At 34.1% G+C, this 13,103-nt stretch overlaps 1 protein-coding gene across 1 annotated transcript in view; it reads right to left on the bottom strand.

Annotated features, from left to right (window-relative positions):
* Window positions 1–1,499: 1,499 nt before the first annotated feature.
* Window positions 1,500–13,103, bottom strand: part of ERGIC2 (ERGIC and golgi 2) — a 42,095-nt gene continuing 30,491 nt past the window's right edge. Inside the window, exons 9-14 of the mRNA XM_053555432.1 lie at window positions 10,033–10,088; window positions 8,966–9,064; window positions 6,634–6,731; window positions 3,015–3,177; window positions 1,955–2,037; window positions 1,500–1,781 (exon numbers count right to left, since the gene is read on the bottom strand). Of these exons, the coding sequence (XP_053411407.1) occupies window positions 1,719–1,781; window positions 1,955–2,037; window positions 3,015–3,177; window positions 6,634–6,731; window positions 8,966–9,064; window positions 10,033–10,088 (562 nt within the window). The 3' untranslated portion in view covers window positions 1,500–1,718. The remainder of the gene's footprint in view (window positions 1,782–1,954; window positions 2,038–3,014; window positions 3,178–6,633; window positions 6,732–8,965; window positions 9,065–10,032; window positions 10,089–13,103) is intronic.

Below are 13,103 nucleotides of genomic sequence, written 5' to 3'. Positions count from 1 at the left end.
TCCTCTCCATTGTATTGTCTATCCTGTTAAGAAACCATTTTACCTTTTTTTTTTCTGAGACAGAGTCTCACTCTGTAGCCCAGGCTAGAGTGCCCTGGCATCACAGCTCACAGCAACCACAAACTCCTGGGTTCAGGTGAGCCTCACAAGCAGGTGGGATTACAGGCACCTACCACAACACCCACCTAATTTTTCTATTTTTAGTAGAGACGGGGTCTCATTCTTGCTCAGGCTGGTCTCGAACTCCTGAGCTCAAGCAATCCACCTGCCTCAGCCTCCTACAGTGCAAACAATCCACCTGCCTCAGCCTCCTACAGTGCTAAGATTACAGGTGTGAGCCACCGCACTTGGCCTACCACTTTTTTTTTTTTTTAATCCACTTGAAAAAATGTAATTTTGACAACTCATCTTCTAAAACCACAATTTTAAACCTAGTCTTTCAGTCTTTTTAACTTACCTGGAATTTTGTTTTCCTATCTCCATAAATGTTTTAAACTTTGGGATTAATTGGTCATTTTTCTACTAAGTATTACAAAAGGAAAACTGATGTTGGCACACATATTCCAAATATAGTTTTTAATGGCACCTGGTAGCTCCCTCTCATTATTTGTAATCTTTTACATTCTGGACATTTAAAACCAACCCATAGGGTAAGAAAGAACAACACAATCTAACACAAAATCAGTTGTGTTCAGGACATCCTTAATGCAGATACTTCTTTCATACTCCAGTTTTACAGTTCAATGGATGCTGTTTAATATGGCACCTTTTAGATCTTGACATTCTTATTGCATTTAAAATTTCCTGACACTTTTTAATTACCCTGTTCTCCACACATCACATGTATGAAATATTCTCGTTTTCCTCTTAATATTTTACCAACTGATAATTTTCAGCATCAGAAGTGGATCTTTTCATTGCCCACCCTATTCTCCCCAAAGTATACCTATAATATAATGATCACATTAGAAAACCTGGCATCTTAAAAAAAAAATGTGCTTTGTTTTCCCCGTGTAAGTTTCCACTATATAACCTGTGAATGACACCTGTTACATACTATGGCACCTACGTATGTGCCCCTGTGAGAATTTACCTCATCTTCTAAGACTTTCAAAGTCAAAACCCAGAATTCAAAGAAAAGCAGTTACCTTCATAAGACCATATTATTGGATAAGTGGTCTGTCAATATGGCTTAACATTAATATGGCTATAACATAGGGACTAGTCCCTGTTTTTCTTTATTAACAATGTGACCTGATCACAATTTTTTAAAGGCTAGACTAGTTTTCCATGTTTTCCATATTTTATTCTGACATCATATCTTTTAAAAACAAAAGGACGCAAACATTTGCACTTATCAATGTCTTTTTCTTTAGATTTAGTTTCATTTCTTTCCTTCAAGCTTTTTGTCACCAAGAAGCAACGCCTGATTTCCATTCTGCCCATTTGCTGTCAAAGTATGAGAGGGAGTTATTTTCAAGGCAATACTCCTGTTGGGCTTATTCACTGAGTAGCCACATAATTTCTTCTAGGACATTTGGAACAGACACAACATATTTAGAATTTCAGTTTGGGGTTATTTTTCCCTTTCCATTTTAAAATAAGTATGTTTCCTGCTTCTCATATTTTCTTTTCTTTGACCATATTGCACGACATTTTATTATTAAGAAAGGTTTTGTGTCTCAGGCAAAAAGTTTTTCTCCTTCACTTGGGAGGTGCTAATGTGTATTATTTTCTAAAAGAGGTAAGTGGTTGTCTGTGTGGCCATCCTCAAAGGGAACCTAGAAAGAAAAAGGGGGGAAAAAATCACAGCATTAGTTTTACTATTTATACTATTTCCTCTAACACAAAGGTTTATTTTGTGCAATTCTTTCTAAACACCAAAAGCTACTCTTTCAACTTAACAATGATACTACAATTTAGAGATCACCACCATGTATACTAGACCACTTACAGAAGTGACAGGTTTATAGGATCCAAGTCTGAATCGACAGCAAATTATTTCGACTATAAATTTTCCAATTCCATGTAACATGCCTGAAATAAACAATAAGGTTATGCTTTTAATTAAATTATTTCCTAAATTTCTATGTAAGAATAAAAAACTCAACTAATTACAATGGAATACAGGAAGAATACAAAGAAATTGCATTAATTTCCATGTTGAAAAATAATCAAGATAGCTGAATTTGAAAACGAATGGATTTCTTTTCAAAATCACAAGGCCACATAATTCGTGACCTGGACACAATTTTTTCAAGGTTTTCACATACCTCACATACCCACACAATTCCGAAAAACCAATAATATCAACACTGCAAATTTAAATAAATTTAAATGAAGTCATAACAAAGAATTTACTAAGAAAAGCTATTCAGTCATAGAAAAAATAAGACTTTAAGTATGTAAAATACTCTGCTGAATCAAATACTGAATACTAAAGATGAAGATGGAATTGTTTCCTTTCATTATTGTACTGAAGTCCCTATTTTCATGGTTAAATTTCTGTAAGTAATCAGAGAATTCCAGCGCTCAGACCAAACTCATAAACCATTAACCAATTTAAACTCTAGCTCCATGTATTGTACATTTTGAAGTACTATTAAGATATGACTTTCATAATGTAGAGTTAAAATTATCTTCAAGAAAGGGTAAAATTATCTTCAAGTGTCTACTATTTCTAGGCGTTTTCTCATTTACGCCTATAACATACATGTAAATTAGGCATTACGAGTCCCATTCCAAGACTACAATTCTAGTTCTAATGTTTAATGTTAATATCCAGGATCTTTCTAGCTCACCATTATAAACTCCCTTCAATCACTGAAAAATTAGTTATTTTTAATGGTTTGTCAATATAATTTTGGAGCTTTGAAATTAAATAACAAAGAGAAAGTTCTTTAAATATCAAACCATGAAAATGTGTGAATTTCTTGCCTCTTTTACATAGGAACACCTGAATTTAACTATAAGCAACACTTAGGAATTAGACCAAAAAAGAAATGAATGTTAACCTGTTGTTGAAAAGATTCCTCCGACAATACCACACAGTCTTACAAAAAACTGCCAGAATGGCATGTGCTCCTCAGTAACTGTCACCATAAGAGAACTGAGATCGTATTTCATAAATATCCCAGAGACTCCATGGCTGCCTGCAGCATGGTTAATGATGCGTTCCTAAAAAGAAGGAACAGAAAGGGGGAAGAGAGAAACAGCGTTCACATCTTGGATTGCTGGTGTGTATACTCATACTCAGTTCTACTGCAAGTGAGGGACATCCAGATCTCCTCTTGAATCTTCCCACTAGACTAAGCTCTTCATAGACAAATAACTGCATTCTTTGTACAGTTAGCTTTCGGAATTCTCAGAAAAGCAGAATCCTTCTTTCCCATTTTCTCAAAAGGATTAATTTCCGTACAACTTTTCTACGGAACTCAAGAGCACACAACTGTATGTCGTGTTCTTCACAGATCAATAAAATTAAGTTTATACTTTGATATACTTTTTGAATATTTCTTTGCCAGGAATTTACAAAATAATCGTATTTATTTTTTGCTATTTAAGTGGTCAGATTTAAAAACAATTTCTCTTGTTCATTTTAAACTATAAGAGAAACAATAAAGGAAGAAAACATAATGCATGAATTTGAAGGCTATCAACATTTGAACTACTGGCTAAGTTTAAAAACAATTTTTCTTAAAGGAATATAACTAAAATTATATATATATACATATATATATATACACACCAGTGTACACATGGAGCAAAAAAAAGTATTACATTCCATCCTATCTATACTTCAAAATCAAGTATGCAAACTTTTAAATTTCTCTCATAGTTCCAACAACTATGCTAGCTAAGTACTTTGCTATGACTTTTGCGTCAGTCTCTACCTGTTTTTACTGAAGTATAAGTAACCTGTAATCTTTAGGATTGTAAATAATGAGGTTAACTACTACAAAGGGAAATTAAAAAAAATGATTTGGGGCATTACAAAACCCTTTCCCTATTATTAGCATAATACAGTGTTGTCCCAAAGGTTAATTAAAAAAGGAAAATTAAAAAATTCATACACTGTGTGTGAACAGTTTATATTGTTATATCTTTAATATTTCTATATCAACATATATATAGTCTATAAAATTTTGGAATGAATATTTTGCAGTTAAAGGTATACTACAATTACCCATTTTTCCTATGTATGTGTGTGTGGCAACCTTTAGGACACCTGAGCCTTATAACCAACCTATTGCTCAAGTTTTTAGTAAAGTGACTTCATCTTAAAGCTATAAAATGCTCAATATCTTGCTGAACTTAGCAATATATTGTCAGTAAGTATTAGGATATCTATTGGCAAAAGACTAATAATGATTCACTTTAGGTTCTCAAATCAACAAATGTCAGCCTTCTCTCCCCGCCCTTCTTCTGCACTTTACCAACTCTAGAAACTCCATTTCTTTTTTAAGTGAAATAATTATTTCACACAAATGCATCCCTGAAAGGTTAAATGTTGGAGGATTCTACTAGTTTTTTCTTTTTAATTTGATTTTGTTAACGTGAGAAATACAGTATATCCTGGAGTTTCTTATCAGTATAGAGCTGTTCTTTTTATCTTCTTTTTTATAGTTGCGTGTTCCTCCATTGTGTGGATGCACGGACTTGGGTTGTTTCTAGTGTTCCACAGATAACCACACAATGACCTGACACACAGATCATTTTTGTGTTTCCTCCCTGTATCTTTGGAACAGATGTATAGAAGTGAGATTGCTGGGTCACAGGGCAAACACATATGCCCTTCAGTAGACAATGTCAAACTCCCTTCCACAGAGACTATGCCATGGTGCGTGACCACATAATGCATGTGTCACTGTTTTCCCCAAAGTCTTGTCAACTGTGTATACTGTCTTCCAGGTATTTGCCAATCTTACAGGTGAGAAAGGATACCGCCCCACCACTCCAGAATGTTGAAAAGCATAATTTATACTTGTATAAACTTTAGTTTCTCTGTATGTGAATAAACACACACATACACATAACTGTATATCATGGTTTTTACCCCTAAACCAATTGAAAAATTATAAACATAAGACAACTTACCCCTAAAAACTTCAATGCCCAATCTCCTAAGAACAAGAAAACCTGTACAATTATTGAGGGCATGGTCATAAGTTAAAAGGCTATCAAAAGGAAACTCCATATGGAGAGAAGCAAATTTTAAAAAGCACTTAAATTTTGGCTTAGAATTCTTCAAGATACAAGTGTTTGAATAGTCACTAGTCTTCAACACAAAAATAAGAAAACACAATCCCAAAGTAGATGAGACATCTATTAATCTGTTCAATTCCAAACCCTGCTGCTCATTGTCAGTAGTTAGTTATGAGGTCACACCACCCTGAGGGAGCACAATGTTCTTCCTTTCAATGAGATGAATACAAAGCATTATTTTAGGAAGGCAAGCCCTCTAAGTGTGCTATCTAATCTGCAATAACCATAAATGCCTCTGGTAACACATTAAAAAAATAAATAACAGGGCAGCACCTGTGGCTTAGTTGGTAAGGCGCCGGCCCCATATACGGAGGGTGGCGGGTTCAAACCTGGCCCCGGCCAAACTGCAACCAAAAAATAGCTGGGCATTGTGGCAGGCGCCTGTAGTCCCAGCTAGTCAGGAGGCTGAGGCAAGAGAATCGCTTAAGCCCAGGAGTTGGAGGTTGCTGTGAGCTGTGTGAGGCCACAGCACTCTACCGAGGGCCATAAAGTGAGACTCTGTCTCTACAAAAAAAAAAAAAAGAAATAACAGAAATCAAAGAATCTGCCACCAGATTAAAAACTGCTTATATCAATATAGGAGAAAGCATATTACAAAATTAAGACATTAAGAACAAATGAATACCATTATAGTTTAACAATTTTAAATCTTAATAGAATATAAACAATCGGGACTTTTTAAAAAATCTATTTTTCTTGCTCTAGTCAGTGGTGCCCAACCTGCAGCCCACTGGCCAACTGTTTTGCTTATCTGTAGTGCTGGGCATCATGAAAAGTTTGCATGGACTTTTTTTGTGTCATCATTTTTTCTTTTTTTTTTTTTTTTTTTTGAGACAGAGCCTCAAGCTGTCACCAGGGTAGAGTGCCGTGACGTCACAGCTCACAGCAACCTCCAATTCCTGGGCTTAAGTGATTCTCTTGCCTCAGCCTCCCAAGTAGCTGGGACTACAGGAGCCCGCCACAATGCCTGGCTATTTTTTGGTTGTAGTTGTCATTGTTGTTTGGCAGGCCTGGGCTGGATTCGAACCTGCCATCTCTGGTGTATGTGGCTGGTACCTTAGCCACTTGAGCTATAGGCGCCGAGACAAGTGCTCATCATTTTTCATTAGTGTTTTTGTGTTTTATTATGGCCCAAGACAATTCTTCCAGTGTACAGCTGAAAAAGAAAAAAGGTCGTAACGCCTGCTTCTAGATCATACTAATACTCACTCCTGCTATATTACTGAGTTAAAATAAAATAGCAATTCATTTTCAATTTTAAAATGGTAGAAGGCACCAAATAAAACTACAACCTTATTTTATATCCAGGAGTCTTTAAAAAAAAAAAAAAAACTCGCCAAATCATTTTGCCACTTGGAATCAACTTACCCTTTCTGTCACGGAAAACTGATGGGTGTCTGCTGAAATTTTATATGTATGTAGTTTTGTTGGCACAACTGTAATAAAATATTGAAACATCTGGTTGTCTGGAATGAAAGCAAAATATTTTTTTTTTAAATCAATTCAATAACAAAGAAACTACTGCCAACTATACCCTTCTTCTATTAAACATATTTAACCTGAAATTCAATGTTACATATAGCTTAATGTGTAACAAAAATTAAATCAAGTTCTCAGTAAACATACAATGGGCACACACACATTTAGATGTTTAAAAAATGAACTAGTGACTTACTTACATATCCTTCATAATCATTATCATCCCTTTATCAGACATGGAAAAATATATTTATACCACAAAAATTAATTACAGTGAAATAAAATTACAACAGAATCATCACAAGATACATTTTCAGCTTCAACTAATACTTTAAGATATACTAATAAACCAAAATTGAATTAGCCAGCCTAATTCCCTAACTAAAGGACGATAACTAAAGAAACTATTCAATGGCACCTGGGGTGACTATGTCACCAAAGGATCATCTGACCAGTTGGCAGAGTAGGAAGATGCGACATGGGATTTGGTTATCCAACTATGGCAGCACATATAGGTTGTCTTTTTAATCAGCTTCAATAATAATAAAGCTGCCTGCAATGCTCTCAAGAAGATTATTACTGGGCTCACATTCATCTCATTCAAGTTCTTTTCAAATACCAGCACCTCTTCCACTCCCTGTCTCCTGTCACAGGCAATCTCTTTTATCTTCTTTACAGCCACTTGCCCTAACACCTGCCTAAAAGCTCTGGTCTCCCAGGAATGTGTGTGCTTGACAAGGGCAGGGAATATGTCCATGTTCTTCATGACTGCCCCCTCAAGTCTCAAACAGTGCCTGACAAATATAAGCTGCTCAATAACTTTCTGCTGAAAAATTAATAAAACTTAAAAAAACCAACTTCATTAAAGTACAATGCACAAATGATAAAATGTACCAATTTTAAAAGTATGGTTCAATATACTTTTAAAAACATATCCATCCATAAGACTACCATCACAATCAAAATAAAGAACATTTCCAAAACCTCAAAATGTACCTTCAGAACCCTTTGTAGTCAATCTCCTCTACCTCTCGTCCCATATCAACCACTAGCCTGCCTTCTATTTTCACAGGATAATTTTGCCTCTTCTAGAATTTCATATAAATGGAACTATAGAGTGTGTACTTTTTTGTGTGTCTAGCTTCTTTTGCTCAGCATGGAAAATTTTTATTTCTACCAATCTGACTTCTGTCTTTTATCTAAAGCTAATTCAGAATAGGAGAGGGAAGAAAGAATAAAACTGCTGATAGGAGGTAAAGAGGGTTCATGGTCTTTCAACGCTAACATTCAAGAAGCCTCTAATAAAATAAAGCAAAGCCTATTTCAACATCACCACTTACTTCACCTAGTACATGTACTACTATAACTTAAAAAACATTAAGCTTTTGACTAGTTTTTTCTATTTATGTCAACTTAACATCCTAAATTTTCTCACAGATAATGTTAGGGCAAAAGTATGTCAACTTTGTCTACCACCAATAGCTGGCTTGTCAATTGAGGGAGGTCTTCAGGTTCGTCCTTTGAATTACATTTTTGATGTAAGGTGAACTGTTGAATCTGTGCTTAGTTTTGAGGTGTTTTACAAATAAACACTACCATGTCTTGAACAGAGAGAGAGAACAAAAAGTGCTAGAAGAAAATGGTGTCTAAGTATTAAGCATCTATGGAAAAAAGATAAAACTGACAGTGGCAAGGCAATAACCAATGCTGTGAAAATGGGTAGGATAATTAGACCTGGAGAAAAGAATGAAGGACAAAGGGAACCAAACACATGTGAAGAGTGAAGCACCAAACAATCAGTAACCAGCAAGGGTCAAAGAAACATGCCTCTCCAGAGAGGCTTCTAAAACTGTTAAAATGCATTGCAGAACTTCGTACCTATCCAGAGAAGAAAATTCTTATAATCTTGAAATTTAGTTTTGTTCTTATTCTTTCATGGATATGAAAAAATGCAGTTATATCCTATTAACACATAGACTTTCATGTACTTTGAGTATTTAAATTCTCTTCCACTTGCCTACTTTTTTTTAACTTGACCTTCCTTATACTGTTTTGTGGCTTATTTTTCAACATTCAAATTTCATTAACTACTAGGATGAAATCTCTTCACATACATATCACCCACCAACCACTTAAAAATTATTAATTAAAAATATTAATATTAAGGTTATAAGCACAATTTCCTACATGTAAATTCCAATAGCAACTTTTAAATACTTACGATCTATAGCAATTTTTTCAGTTCCATCTAAAGGATTAATAATTCCTGGGACAAGCTCTCCAAAAGACAAATGATCTATTCTGTGAGAAAAATTGTAAGCTAAGAAGAAAAAAATAAAACTAAGTAGAGAAATTGCATTACTCAAACTACATGTTATAGCTTGGTTTATATTCTTATCTATTTTCAAATGAAAATATTTAAAATCGGGCAGCTCCTGTGGCTCAAGGAGTAGGGTGCTGGCCCCATATACGGGAGGTGGTGGGTTCAAAACCAGCCCCGGCAAAAAGAAAAAAAAAAGAAAATATTTAAAATCTTCAAGTATAAAAATATAGCATTTAAGACCACATTATTTTGAGAAAAATACATATAAATATGTGGGAATTAAATGTTTAAAAATAAATTCTGATAAAATACTGTATCTCAAATTTTACAATTACATACAAAGTAACTTCTAAGAATTACTACCATGCTAATCCTGAAAGCCAGAAACATACATCTTTTCTGGTTCCAATCTTCATACAGTAACAGGACTGTGTTGTTAGAAGTGGGGTCATTTCCATGTAGCCAATTAGTAAAACTAATCAAATATATTTTTAATATATACTATTGCTAAATATAAACAAATTGATGTTTTAAGGAACCTTATTACTTGGTTTGTCTTGCAAAGCACACTTTAAAACTTAAGTCCTATGGCGATCATTACACCAAATTAACTTTAACATCTTATATGACTATGTCTATACACTAAAGTTTAGATTTACAAATTGAAATAAACTACAAATACATGCTTAGCATTATCCCCCAAAATTAGCAGAAATGTGTACAAAGTTATAGAAAGTATACCTTGGCTTTCTTCCCTAACATAAGCAATTCTGAGATTGCAACCAAACAGAAATACAGGTAGCTTTAAGACAAGAAAAAATGAATTTATTTTCTTCTTTTGATGGACACCTGTTGTCAAAACAGCTCACTTTCTAAGCCCTATCCTGTACCTACACTTGAAAAAAAAGTCACTTTTTTTTTTTCAAGGACATCTTCACTGAAAAAAAATTTCAGAAACCGCTTACAGTCATGGTTGACAAGTGCTGCCAAATGCGCATGACCTCGAGGATGTGGAATTGCCCTGAAAGGAGAAGAGTATTAAAGTAGTATCACTTAAATAGTAACTAATTAAAATCACAAAGTGCATCTTTCCTAGGTTAAATAATTTTTCTTAGTATTACATAACATAACTATATATTTGCCCTGTGAGTAAACAGACTAATTTACTTATCTCAGTAATTTAATAATTGGGTGTTGGTGAATATTTTCTGTAAAGAGCCAGAGAGTAAATATTTTAGGCTTTATGGGCCACAATGCAAAATCAAGTATATTATGTAGTTAGTTCTGAATTTTCACAAACTTTTTACTGATGAAATTCAAAATATAATAGTAATAATGGAGTACTTTTTGTAATATGAGTGTTTTTCAGGGAGATTACATTTTGCTTAATTGGTGTTTAATGTTCCCCATTTTCAAAACTTATCGTAAATGTTTACCTGTTAATGATGATCTATAATCAATTTTTACACATTCCCTCTTTGGAAATATTAAATCATGAACACACATTTGAGTTGAGCATTCACTGCTTGGAAGGCATTTACAGAACTCTATTAAGATTCTTCTCTTGGGATGTATTTGACTAAACCTGTCATTACGTTACAGATTAATAATTTCCAATTTAAGAACGTATTAGAAACATGTAAATTTTATTTACACTTGCATCAAGGTCTGAGAACTCTTCCAGCCCTACAGTTTGAATGGAGATTCTTGCTCTAACTTTCAACAGCACAGGCTATCAAAGCATGAAAAGCAAAGGAAACCATTCAAAATCTACTCAAATTACTTGCCATTGAAGTAATTACCACAATATACATTTCGTATATAAGTACTGGTTTTATCTTATAATTTAGGTTAAATTCCTTAAAAACATTACTGAGTCTGTATAAAATTTAATTTCCAAAGCTACTCAGTAGTCAATAATTGTAGTTGATATTATGTAATAGTTTTCTCAGCAGAAAAATTTCAATCTTAGCCCTGACCTCAAAAAAACTGCAATAAAACTTTACTACTGTTAGGCCATAAGATTGCTGGGGAGTAAAGCACGTTGGAATTTTCAGCTTTTATTTCTCACTAAAATCCATGGAAATGATATTTAAGTCCATGAGAGCAAATAAAGTTCATCATTACCACTATCAGTTCAAATTACAGAATAAATTAAAATGTCTTCTGCAAAGTGTTACTGATATGATGGATAATCTCAGCCTTTAAAAACCTAACGTTTTCACAAGGTTTGTAAATGCATCTAAGTAAGCGTTTTTCTGCTCCATACACCATCATCAATTTTAACTGTTACAACATATCTTCCCAGATTCCACTTTCGATTGTATTGAATTTGTGCTCTCTCTATTCTCTAAAAATACTCTTGCCTGTGGTTGTTCCGTGGAGGCTATTTATAGACACTCATTTATCAACCACTTCAAATTCAGCACTGATTCCTCAAATTACCAATAAGCAGTACCCCGTAACATCAATCAACTCATTAAAAGTTTAGAAACACTGCTCCAAATCACCCGTCTGGTTTTTAATTGACAATTAGATATTGCTCTCAATATCCTCATTTCCTCAATATCCTCATATCCTCTCAATTGTCCTCAGCTACTGGAACACTTTCCTCACAGAAGGCTGACTGTGTAATACAAATTTAATTTCTCTGGATATATTTCTTTAGCTGCTGAAATCAAACACTATTTCATTAACTTATCAAGACACGGCTTTCCTTACTTGGCTAACTAATGAGGCACCCAGAAATTTAATTTGTTTACAGTCTCATTTTCATTATTTTTTATGAAGAAATTCTATTGTATTTAGATATTCCAATTTAAATTTTCTAATTTTTCTGACCATTACTGTGAGTTGAAGTATTTTCTATGAGTTAAAAATACTGTGATGAGTGTTTGGCCTGATGATATCAACATATGTTGTATTCTTTTTGCATAGTTAGATAGTGTGGCTTAATAAACACAATGTTCTGTAGCCAAATTTGATCAGCTTTAAATTTAAGTCTGCAGTATTTTTGCTTTTTTATCAATAACACAATATACAAAATGTTGCAATGTAGTATACATGGCACCTGAATGAGGTCAAGTTCTAACAGTGTCCCTGCAGTCTGTGCACCATGCGGCAGCACAGAGTGATGAAGGAGTCATATGCCCTCTCTGCTGGAATTACTCAGCTCTAGCACTGTAGGGAAGGCAGCCATGCATACACAAATGAGCATGGCTATGTTGTAATAAAACTTTATTTTCGGACACAGACATTTAAATTTCATACATTTTTCATGTGTATTATTCCCCTCTGATTTCTTTTCAAAACAGTTAAAAAATACATAAACTCTTCGTAGCCAATGGGCCACACTAGAAATTTGTTTGCCCACCCCTGCCATAAATCTTTGCTGCTTACACATTGTTACCTCTCAAATGTAACCTGTTCTTATATTCCCTTTGTATTTCTGAGAATTACTATCTTTCCCTGATTTTAGTTTAAAAAATATTCTATTAATAAATATCATCTTGAAGATTTCCTTAAATTATCCCTCATTCCTTCTTTACCCAGTTACCAGTTAATTGTTTTTAGCAATTAACTAAAAATATGAAAGGAAAAACTTCCCATAAAACATACTTCTTTATTTGTAACCAATTAAAGTCACTGTCAAGTTTTAGAATATGTCTTAATACACGTCCAATCTGGGCCTGCAAGGTGCATGCAGATTTTCTGAGGACTTTTTTTTGCTTATCTGTGATGTCGGATCACAAAAAGTATGCATGGACCTTATTTTCCCTAATCAGCTTCCATTAGTGTTTGTGTATTTACTGCATGATCCAAGACAACTTTTATTCTTCCAATGTGCAGCAGGGAAAAAAAAGTTTGGACACCCCTGCCACAGTAGGTCTACATATTTAATTTGTTCTAAATGATATCTAGCAGAACGCCAGGCAGTTTTCAAAGGCAAGGTAATGGTTAGAAACATGTGTTAATATCTAATACAAAGAACACTAAAATGTTGTGCAATAAACCTTCCCCTTATGCATGACAGTAA

Source organism: Nycticebus coucang, chromosome 12 (assembly GCF_027406575.1).
Source record: "Nycticebus coucang isolate mNycCou1 chromosome 12, mNycCou1.pri, whole genome shotgun sequence".
NCBI classification, from domain to species: domain Eukaryota; kingdom Metazoa; phylum Chordata; class Mammalia; order Primates; family Lorisidae; genus Nycticebus; species Nycticebus coucang.
Note: the sequence above shows the minus strand (reverse complement) of the source record. Positions and strands in the feature narration are given on the sequence as shown.